The sequence below is a fragment of the Heliangelus exortis genome, chromosome 4 (assembly GCF_036169615.1).
Source record: "Heliangelus exortis chromosome 4, bHelExo1.hap1, whole genome shotgun sequence".
Taxonomy (NCBI): Eukaryota; Metazoa; Chordata; class Aves; order Apodiformes; family Trochilidae; genus Heliangelus; species Heliangelus exortis.
In genome coordinates this window covers 28014400-28026507 of record NC_092425.1, presented here as the reverse complement: position 1 = coordinate 28026507, position 12108 = coordinate 28014400, and the positions used below count along the sequence as shown (strand labels likewise).

The 12108-nt window shown below is 45.7% G+C and overlaps 1 protein-coding gene across 2 annotated transcripts in view; it reads right to left on the bottom strand.

Moving 5' to 3' along the window:
- The window catches only part of CORIN (corin, serine peptidase), a 116511-nt gene extending 104951 nt beyond the window's left edge, over positions 1-11560 (bottom strand). The window contains exon 1 of one of the 2 annotated variants that reach the window (XM_071743614.1): positions 11348-11560. In XM_071743614.1, coding sequence (XP_071599715.1) covers positions 11348-11422 — 75 coding nt within the window. In that variant the 5' untranslated portion in view covers positions 11423-11560. Of the gene's footprint in view, positions 1-10830; positions 11193-11347 lie in introns of those variants that run through there. The other variant, XM_071743615.1, reaches the window with a different exon arrangement.
- Positions 11561-12108: the final 548 nt, after the last annotated feature.

Below are 12108 nucleotides of genomic sequence, written 5' to 3'. Positions count from 1 at the left end.
CTGTGAAAAAAAAGAAAAAACAAAAAACAGTTCTGCTAGACCGGATAATAGGGAGCAGGAGCATCATTACATAGCCCAGTGATTAGAGTACTTAGGAGCTGGCTCTCAGTTTCTTACAGACAAACAAACATATGATCTAGCTCATTTTCCTAAAGGAATGACTTCCAAACAGGATGCATTTCTTACAAATCTCAAGCAAAAGGGCCCAGGCCCACCCAGTCTAATGCAAAGTGATTGCTGACCCACAACTCTACAGGAGTTGTCTTAGTAAAAAACTTGCATTATCAGAAAACCACAAAACTGTATTCTCCAATAATTAAGTAAACACAGAGAAATTGTTTTAATCACTAGGTTAATTATTTTTACTCTTGTGAGGAGGAGCTGATATTGAGTATTTTGGAGGTCCATGAGATCTTAATCATGCCAAGGACAAGTGTATAACTGAAGAGCAGTGTTACCATCACTGCTGTACAGATGCCTCAGAGTTAACCTAAGAGAAACATTAACTGTGTGCCAATTAAAACAGTGAGCTTCTTGTGTTCTTTCTGTGAGAAATTTTTTTCTAAAGTCTATTGGCACTGTGGATACTAGCTACTTCAGGCAAATGTTCATACTAAAGGAGAACCTCAAACATTTCCTTTCTTGTCAGCTCCTGAAAGCAACAATAAACCTCAACCTTTGCACTGACAACTTACTTACCACAGATTTTAAAAGGGACTGTTGTATCCAAATTTGCTTTCAGTGACTGCTCAAGAAAAGAATGTTGGATTGTGAAAGACATGCTTCTCCAAACACCACAGACTGCTAGTTTTGTGCAATAGCAAAGTAAATATTCATAGGCAGCTAAATAGCAAATTGTATTTTTCCCTTCTACAGAAAAAGACCTAATGAGAAACAATAAACCTATTTAAAATTATCACCAGTGATATAGCAAGCATAAACTTAATTTTTCCAATTTTCTGTCATTTGGACATCTACGTGAGTTTTTTCCATCGTTATCCATGGTAAACATGAAGTAAAACTGGAGATAGTGATAACTGTTCCTGTATCATCAGTGAGAATTCAACGAAAGCATCCTATAGACAAACATAAATGCATTATACCTACTCTCAATATATTCCCTGATACTGTTTATTTTCCTCTTGCCACCAGATATTGCAATAGACAAAGAATATATGCAGCAGTTTTAAGTGCTCTAGTATGCCAGTGGTATCTGCATAAATTTCAGACATGCTCTGTCCTCTCTAATATAAAAGGGAACAGAGGAATAAATAAGGGACTAAAAGCATAAATAACAGAATCTTCAGAGAAAAAAGGAAACAGGAGTGTTACACGATTATTCACTTGGCTCACTTCAAGTTTGCAGGTTAGTGACCAAGACCAGAAACCCATCTCCTACAACTCCCTGTAGTCAATAGTTTCTCTGAAACATTATCTAAGTCTGAAAGACTGTGGTACCTTGCAGATATATTGCTTTCCAAAGCAATGGCAAGAAGACTTAGAAGCAGAAATTTGAGGGCAGCCTGCAAGAAACCAACCCAAAATGCTGGTGATTTTGGTATAAACTAGATTTAGCCCAGCACTGGACTAAAACATATTCTCAGTACTTAAAGAATACTGGTGCAAGTTCCCTCCCTACCACTGTTGTTAGAAAACTCAGTTCAACAAAGGCTTTTTTGAATTAAGTCCTATGTGCACTGTAGTTAGGAAATGTCAGTGTTTGGTTTTCAAGTCAACAAGTCATTTGCTTTTAATACAATCATGTTTTGTATTAAATGAGAATATAGCCGGAATACAGGATACTTAAAAGGTCAGATAATCTATTCTGACAGCTAAAAAATTCAGTTCTTAATGAAATGCCATTTACCTGAGAGCCATTATTTCAGTAATGACTGCAATAAAAAAAAAAAAAAAAACCACCATGAAGTAACTCTGAGCTGCTTTCAGTGCAGGTATTTTAAAAAATTCCTAGGCCTATCTGGACCAGCGTGCTCAACAGTTGATTTTCTGAAACAACAAAGGCAGGAAAAAAGAAAAAAAAATAAAATACAGTTCCATCTGACTACAGAAAGACTAAAGAATTCATTGGACTAAAATTTACAGCTCATCTTCTGCCAGATACGGAAGAATTTGATCTCATGGGTGTCACTTCAATAACATGCCTGTCATATTAAAGCACAGAAATGACAGATAATAACATCTATGGGTGGAAAGCCTATGGTATCATGAAAATTTTCCTTTCAGACAGAAAAAGTATCTAACTTACTAGTCTATAAAACAGATTGAATAATGGCATAAGCACTTGACAAAAATATCTGCTGCTGCTGTCACCACAAAGCTTACAGATGCTCTCCCCATAAAGACATCTCATTAGGGCTAACAGCCTACTGTCAGTACCTTCTATGCAGGATGGGGCTCTACAAAGAAATTTAGAAGACAATTTTGAATGAAAAGCATCAAAATACCTTAAACAAGGCATAGACTAAAGTACTATGCAGTGTTTATGTTGGAAAGAAGTTGAAAGATAGAAACTACCATAAAATGCAGGAAGATTGTCATTAGGGGGCAGTAAGCAGGGGTCCTCATAATGCCATTGAGGGATCTACTACCCAGCCAAGCAATAGTTCATATATGGAAAATATGTTAGATTATGAAAACTATCTGCAGTTCTTTCTATATCCTTGAGATCTTTCCCCTTCTGATGTTGAGGCAAGTGCCCTGTTGTCAGCTCCTGTGACTTTATCAACTCTCATGATGCCAGTACACTATCTGTGTAGAAATCCCACCAGAAGCCTTAACCCATAAGACAATTAGACCTTATAGTTGAATTTTTTTTTTCAATTTTCTTCTCCTGATAATGCCTGATCAGTAGGCTTAGCCTTCTGAACTTGAAGATGACCAGTACATGATACATGTGCCACCTGCATTACTTCACCTATACAAAATCTGAATTTTCCAGTAATATTAACTGGATGTTAAACTGGAATGCAAGCTAAATGAATGGCAGGAATCTTCTTAAAAGCACCTGTCCCCTTATATTTCATGCATTTCTTAATCATTTTTCTCTAAAACATATGGATTATTCTTACACTATAAACATGTGCCTAGAAGAAACTAAAACTGTGAATTTGAATGTGTAATACTTACTTTGCACTACTGACTTTTTCCTGAATTGTGAATAAAAAGGTACTAACACTTGGACCAATAATAAGAGCAGCAGCAATAATAATCAAAGGAAAGGACATAGAATAGCTGCATATTTACTTGTCCTCTTCCCAAAGATGAAAATGGGCTCACATAATGTCTCGCAGGTCAATAACCTTCCACCTATAAAATTTAGAGTCAACTCATTCATTTTGCAGTAGGATATCACTTTGTTCAGAAACATGTAATCTGTGAACATTTTGCTTCAGTGGGAGAAAATAAAGAGAAGGATATTTTTTGGAACTACCAGGACATCTTGACAGAAGTAACTGAAGAGTTGACTAGAGATTAAACCTATTCATTATTGTTAAAGTTATGAAATAACAAGCTGATACAGAAAACTCAACATTAAGTGGGCCAAAAAGGCATTTATATTGGTGTAGGCTTTTGAATACAACTTTGATACAGCATCAAAGGTTTATGAATAACATAAGGTTTTGTGGGATAAAAACTTCCATCTAAGTAACAGAAACAATAACAACCTGGTGAATTATGTTGTCAAAGAAGAAAAATCCCACTGTGTTTGTGGCTAGGACTATTCAGTTTAATTGCCATCTTTAGAATGGATGCCAGTTTCCCTCCCATTCACATTTTCTTTGGAAATCTCCAAGTCACATAATAATCCTGTATGTGATGAGCAAAAAGCAAATAAAAACCATCTGGGTTCTTTGCCCTTACAGATCACTATCAACACTATTCCACATACTCTGATTTTACAGGGAAAAGGAGAATTGTTCATAACTTATAAACACATTCAGTCATAATTTCAGGCTGACTTCCTTCTAGTCTACATGCCCTACAAATTATTTAAACTTACACACTTAAAATGGCAAGAGCAGGGACAACCCAAAGCTTAGAAATGTTCCTTAATTCTTTTGGTACCACAGCAAAAATGGCTATTTATTTTACAGTTCCTGCTATTCTTTCAGATACATTATCCATTCAGACAATATTTATACACGATCAGAACCAGCATCTTTCAAACAGTAATCTGTCCCTCAGCCATGCCTCAGCACTGCATGGTAGCAGAAACAAACAGGCTGTTAAAGCAAGGTGGGTTTAGCTGTCTGTGCTTCTTCCTGAAGATGGGAAAACACAGGTTGGGGACAGAGTGACATCTGTAGCATGTTCTGCTTCTATAGTCTCCAAGTCCCACTGCTGCTGGGCCAGCTTTAACATAGACAAAATAATCCACACAGCAAAAGATCTGAGAGAAGTGAGATAGAAAGCTCTTCAAAGCTACTCATGGTTTTATTTCCAAGAGAATGCCCTGAATGCTTTCTAAAATCTAATGAGATGAACAATGTAAGAATCACGTAAGTGATTTCTTACTGCTTCATTCACAGGCAGAAAGGGGAAAAACGAGCCTGTCTTCCTAGAAAATGCTTCCTGAGTACAAGACACATTCAAGTAATTTTCAGTAATATCTGAGTGACAACGTAGGCTATTTTCAAACTGGGAGCTCTTTAAGGTCACAAGCAAAGGCAACTGCTCTGGGCAATTACTCTGACTGTTAAATCACTGTTAAGTGAAATCTCTCTGGAATCCAACAGATGAGACATGGAAGATTCTAGCATAGTAGTTTTTAAACCACTAGATTCTGTAAATGGCAGAACTGAGCATTACAGGTTTGAGGAAAATGAGAAAGACAGACTTTGACAACCACTGCCCAGCTGGTCCCAAAGCATGAGCACCATCCACTGTGCATTGATCTTGAGCCCTCTCTGAACTATAACACATGAACTGAATAGATGCAGTCTGATCCAGTCCCAAAGAAGGAAACTTGTATTTGTCTTCACTTCATTTTCCCTAAGGACTGGGTGAAGATAACCTAAATGTTCAATATAGAAGATGTTGCTTTTGCAAGAGAAACTGAACCCTGGAATTCAGGAAGAGCAATAGCTTACAGGAGTACCTGCAATGATGCAACCTGCCAGTCTTCTTCCTGACAGGCTTACAGGAGTTGTGCCCCATGGATTACTCTATGAGGAAAATGTTTTTAAACTGCCTCAATTTCTGCTTTCTCTTTGGAAAAAAACAAACAAACAAAAAACCTCCAAAACCACAAAGCTTTGTTCCCACATAATACATACTGATGTGGAACATCAGTTGATGCTTTGCAACAAAGGGCAGAGCTTGAATCATCAAAGCATAAACTTCACCATTTCAATGTAGCTCTGGCAGTATTTGATTTCCAGCCTCTTTTCACTTTCTACCCTGCAAAGCATAAAACCTACCTAATGCTGACAAGAGTATTAACTTGGATATATAATATGTATATTATGTATGCATAAATATGTATAAAATAATTATAACCTGTGTGGCACCCAAAGAAGCAGATGCTGCAGGTGTTCCACTCTAATGACAGAGATGGATAAAAGGAACTGAAGGACAGCTGGATTCATTTCATTCCTTCATGATTTGGGGAGCAGGGACAAGGGACAGGGAAAGTAGAAAATCATGGAGGTAACACTGTCACTTTGCCCAGTTAAGAACAAACATACTTTCCCAAGCTCATGCCATGGGTGTAGGTGGCAAGCTGCTGGCAGTGGAGCAACTAAGGAGTGGCCTTAATGAGAAGTGGCCTTAATGAGAAGACACCAGAGGAAGAATGAGAAACCATAACATCCAGGTCAGAAGAGTAGGTGCTCCACAGTGGAGCAGATATTCCCCAAAGGACTGTAGCCCATGGAGGACCCACATAAAAGTAGAATAAGAGTGAGAATAAGCAGCAGAGAACCACAGTCCTCCCCTGCACAATTTCTTGCTTTATTGAACGGATTGAGTGCCACCTACAGCAATAATGAGGCAGGAGGAGTCTGAAGTGAGCCTGGGAACTGTAAAGGAGAGGCATTTTGCCCAGGTGTTTTAATGCTTCATTTTTGTTTCCCAGCACCTGAATCAGCCACTTAATATTTATATTGATCAGTAATAAATAAAACCTCCAGTCAAGTCAATTTTTCCCTGAGCGGTAACTGGGTAAGTGATCTCCCAGTGACCTTCTACACACGAGCTTCCTCAGCTTCATTCTTACTGTTTTCTCTCCCCTGTTCTGAGCCACACCACCACCACCACCACATCCAGGAAGACCACGCTCCACTGGGTGCTGAGGGCCAGGTGACAGCAGCTATCAGATGACACTTTCTGCTGTCACTGGCATCTACCACCAGATATTCAGATTTTGCAGGTAAAACAACCAGCAGAAAAACAAAACAAAACAAAAAACCAACCACCATATCCATAAACAAATAATTACAAGCAATGCTTTAAATTATAGTGGCTTGAATCCATCCCTGCTGAGGAGTAGTCTGCACAACATATGCATGGACAAAATCTCATTTGGACTTCTGATGTGGCAAGATTCTTGCCTCTTTTTGAAGCGGCAAGCTCTTCCTCGATTGTCACCCTGTTATTATTTTTACATTTAGCATATTAAACCTTTATTCCTATCTGTTTCATGCATGCTGCTGAGAAAGACAAGCCAAAATTAAAAGCACCGCTTGGAAGGGAAATATCAGTCCCACAACAGAGTAGCAGAAATGAATTACGCTCCTGTCTGACAGCTGAAAAGGGAGAAGTCAGCTTTAGGGCAGCGGAGGGCACAGGGATTTGGACGCCTCGGGAAGCTCCCCGGACCGCCGCCAGGCCCGCGGGGAGCCGTGAGCGGCCGGGCTGCTGCGGCCCCCAGAGCCCGTGGGTCCCGGCGCTAGGACCTGCCGGAGGGGATACCCGGCCGCTCTATTTTTACTACGGTATTTTTTGCATTCAGACTTTCCACTGCAGGCGGCTCGGGTCAAGGGATCCGCGTTGCCGGCGGAATCTGACAAGTCAACGCAGCGAGAGTTATTTATAGAGGGGCGGGGGACAGAGGGAAGGGATGCGATGGGCATCATATTCTGTCGCGGTGCTGAGGATTAGGAGAAGCATTCGCAAACGAGCTCCCCCAACCCGTCCCTCAGCACAGCCGGGCAAGGCGGCTGTGGCGGGGGAATCCCGCAGCACTCCCGGCCTGTCCCGCGCTCGCCAGCCCGCACCGCTCCTCCCTCTGCACCGCCTGTGAAGAGAGAGCAGTCGGGCCGGCCGGAGGACACAAGGAAAGAGACAAGCCATCTAGGCAAGGCACACGCTCTCTTCCTTCCCTCTTTTCCCTCCGTGCTTCTCCATGCCTCATCTCTAGAATTGTTCACGGCCAGGCTGGATGAGGCTTTGACAAACCTGTGGGTGTCCTGCCAAAGCAAGGGGGGGTTGGATCTGGATGATCTTTAAGATCCTTTCCAGCCAAAAACATTCTACGATTCTATGATATGCAGCCTCTCAGGAAGTTAGGATCCACTTCACATATTAACTCCTCATGTTACAGATCCCAGCAAGTGGAAGAGGCTCTTAAGCACCCAGACTGAGACTCAGGAAAGTTCCAGATGAAACTGTATACCCTCTCATGAAAAAATTGGTTGAAGAAGGTCACTACAAATTAAAAATACAAAGGCAATGAGGGTAGTCAACATGAAAGCTGTCTGGTCTCTTGTCTTCAGAGGTTGTTCTGTGTGTGAAAACCTTTTCAAGGAGGATTTAAGCTTTCCTTTTAATGTGACAATTTGTCATTTCATCAGGGGATATAATCCACATTCCTCTCCTGGCCCTCAAGTACTGTACTCACACAGACTGCCATTTATGAGGTACATTTCTTTTTGGTAGGAAAAGAAACTGGGACAGAGTAGCAATATCAGTATTTCAAACTGCAATCAGATTGCGCCCCTCAAGCCCTGCTGTTTAGCTGCTTTGTCCTAAAGATACTTAAAGCTCATGAGATGTCTGGCTCCCGCATTTGAAAGGGTCAAGGCTACCTGTGCAAGCCTAGAACTGCCCTGCTGCAAGTGACCTGACCCCTGGCCCTGCCAAATGCTGGCTGGCATTTAGAAACATGTCATTCATTCATTTAGAAACATGTCATTCAAGCACCTTCCCAGACACACTGATTCAACACTTTCCCCACAATGCAGTGGTAGCTCCCATCTTTTAAAAACTGACCACACCAAAAAGATGGTGCCATTGTGTGTAGCTGCCACATTCTGTTCAGCCGGAAAGCAGATGATCCATGGCCTCCTGGTCCAGGTGGGGTCAAAGTCACAGTTCCCATCTCTTAGGGAAGTACCTGCTGTACTTGGATGGCCTGCATCTGCTAGGCCAAGGTGTGGCAAGGACTTACAGAGCCTAAACAGCCAGTAGGCCACACCAACTAAAGCACTGTGTTCCCACTTGTGTACAAGTTTAATTTAGAGTTCAGTATTTGTTGGTTACAGCAGTTGAGTAGAGGTGAGACTGGGACCTGCTGAACTTCTTCACCAGATGTAACCATCTCAACATTCCCATGCCTTCTCTTGGTGGACTATTCCACTCCTGGGAAAGGATATCCCTGTCTGGGTGCTTATCCACCCCAGCCTCTGCATGCCCTCCTTACTTGGACATGCAAGTAATGATGAGAAATTCTGCATCTGGCTTTAGTAGATTTATGTGGATTTAGTCTAATGGCAGGATAGTAATGTTCCTCAAGGGTTAGAATGGTAACACCAAAATATATATATCAGTTTAGCAGAAAAAAAAAAAAAGCAAAAGCAAAAACAATTTTAAAAAGCTCCTACATTCAAGTAGGCCTGCATTTTAAAATAATTACTGGCACTGTTAACAGTCCTGGCTTTCATTTGCATCTGCAGACATCATCTAATACATAATTAGCAGCTAACCAGTGATACAGATATATGAAACTACCCTACGTGCATTGCACATTTTGCAGAACATCTCCAAATGTGACACATTTGAAACCATCTTATACTTTTGATTCACTGCATGCTCAGGTTATCTAACACAGGCACACTGTTAAGTTCCAACAAAGCTTTCTGGAGAGGAAGTGAATCCTTTTTCTCAGTATTTTATAGCCCCTACTCCAAAAGCCTTGGGAAAACCAATATTTTGTCCTGATGGTCCCATTGTGTATTAATAGATCACCAAGAGATCCTTCTAATCTGGGCAAGCGAGCTGTGCTGCCTGGCTTACCTCCCTGAGAGCCTCCTCAGGAAAGTGACTGCTGAGTGATGATTATATGAGAGGCTGAAGGGCCAGGCTCCCCTCAAAGACTGAAAAACCCAGCTGTCAGGATAGCCCATAAATGGCTGATGGAGGAGGGAAAAAATGTCACGACCACTTCCTTTTGAAGAGAGGTTTGGACATTGTTTGGGATTCCCCTGTCCCCCAGAGAAGCCTGAAGCTTCCTGCAGAACCTCGATGTCCAAGACACTCATGAGATGTCACCAGTTTTTACAGACACACATAAACAAAAGCAGTTCTGTACTTCCTTGTATTATTCCTTTACAGTTGTTTGGATTAGTGATGGACTAATTCAATGCTGTATCAGTACCTGAGAAGCCTATAACAGAGATCACTAACTAAGGTGTCCATTGTGAAAACAAAACTAAAGAATTACAGTTTAACTCCCACTGCCTGGTCCATCTTTTAGGAACACAGGAAGGGTGTAAGTGGCCATATGGAAAAATCCATTCCCATATTTTTACTGCTGAAAGCTGAACCTTCCCAAGAGATGCTGTGAATGCATTAAAAGCTGTAGATATTTGATTTCACTTCAGAGTTTCACCATCTCAGTAAGACTGCTAATAAAAAAAAAAAAAATTAAAAAAAAAAGGTTGGTTAATTAATTAATCGTCTGCCATGAAATGCTTCCAAGGATTCTGCATTTCAAATCAAGTGGAGCAACGACACTATTGAAGTATGCCGAAGTATAGAGCCCGGCGAGAGAGAGGAGCCAGCCACCCTGCTGGGTGCTCCCGCTCGGCACCGGCACAGGCTCGGGGAGCGCTGCCCACCAAGCCGCCTCCTGGCCCCGCTCCTCACCAGCGGCCCCTCACGGGCTTCCTCCTCTGACACCACCACCCGCACCGGGGACACCAGGGGACACTCAGGCTCGCACTAGCGCGTCAGCCATCTCGTACAAGTCCCCCTCCCCGTGCAGCATCTCCCATAAGGGCATGCTACTCCACCCCCCTCGTCCCTCTTTCCAGGGCCTGTGCTGGGAGACTGGGAACACCCGTGCTATCCCCTTCAGACACTTAAGACCACTTTGCTGTTTCTCACTGCAAGGACTAACTGACCCTCCCTGTGACCCTCCGCAGGATGGCCACCGCAGACAGCGGTACCATGCGGTACCATCCCGCCGGACGGTCGGGAGGCAGCGGGGGAGGGGGGGAGCCCCTCCACCCGCCCCCAGGGTGCATCCGACAGGAGGGTGAAGCCAGCTCTCGCTGCTGCCGGGAGGCAGCTACCGCGCCGGGGACGAGGTCACGGCGCGTCGTCCCCTCGGGAGCTCGGCCGCCGGGAGAGCTGCCACGGCCGACCTGATGGAGGTCAAACGCAAACTTTGCTCCTGAAAATCCTGGACGGACCTGTTGCCGTCGGGCTTGGCGCGACTGCTGCCCGCTCCTTCCAGCGCCGGAGCAATTAACCGGCACATCATCCCCGTTCGTCTTTCCCTGTAGACTTCGTGAGAGGACTGAGGAGAGGGCACGGGTAAGCTCTCCACGAAATGCGAATAACGACCCGTCGTTAACTGCGACTCACCTACATCCCGCGCCCCAAACTCGTCCGCTCCGGCGCTTCGCCCGCACAGCCGCGCAATCGGGAGTTTGGCCACGGGAGCGCTGTAGGATGGCCCCACCGGCAGGCTGGGAGCGGGTGGACACTTGCCCCCGGCCGCCACCCCAGACCGCAACTCCCCGGGACACGGCACTGTTTCTGCTTGCGAGCCCCGGGTCCGCCTTGCCTACTGCAGATCGCGGGGCTTGGAGCAGGGCTTGCCCCTTCTCCGCGTTCCCGCGCTACCTGCCGCTCGGCCCCGCAGCGGCAGCGCAGGCGGTGCGCGGCGATTCCCCACCGGGCCGGCGGCTGAGCGAGCTCCCCTTCTCCCGCCCGGCACCCGGCGGCGGCAGGAGGTGGGGGTGTCCCCCTGAAAGCGCTGCCCCGTACCCGCACCCCGGGGGTCGCCGAGCGGTGGAGTCAGCCGCCCTCGCACGCCCCCGGCCCCGTGTCCCCCAGGGGGCCCCACGCGTGGAGGGGAGCGCCCTGGGGATCGCCTTACCCGGTTGGCGGAGAGAACCTGCCGGTAGCGCTCCTCCTCCGCAGGCAGGGCAGGGAACTGTTGCATGGAGAGCATGCTCTGGGTGCTGCTGAACCCTCTCACACCCCACACACCCTTCTCTACCTCGGTGTCTGACAAGCCGCGGCCGCCCGCCTTCCGCACACACTTGCGGGGCGGGGGGGGCTCCGCATTTTGTCTGCTCGGCAGACTCCCCCTCCCCCCTCCTCCGCCCAATAATAATAAACCTCCGCGAGAAAGCCGCCACATCCCCACCCCTTTTGCACACAAGGCTCTACTCCTTGGGGACAAGCTGAGAGACAGCCCACTTGTTAATTTCGCCCTAAAGCCGTACCCCGGGGAGGAAGGATGAGGTGGGCACAGCCTCCCTCTCCTCTCTTCCCCCCGATAAAGGGTACCTCATCACACCGCGGGGGGCTTCAGGTGGCAAGAGAAGCCTGAGCTAGGGATGATGTGCTGAGCAGGAACGCACGGAGCTGGCCCTCGCACCCCTTCCCTTGGCTCGCTGGGGCTCTGCCGCGGGCGAGGGGCCGGGGCTTGTGCCCCCAGCGCTCTGGGGCTGCCGGCGAGCCCCTGGGCCGCCCCGATGCGCACTTGGCGGTTGAAGTGATCCAAATCCACCCCGAGACACGGACTTACCGGCGCCCCCGGCCCGCCGAGCTGGAGCGCAGAGTTCAGAGCGGCGGATGGCGAGCCTAGGCCGGGTTTCCCGGTCCCTCCATCCTCAGTTCCTCGGGCGCAGG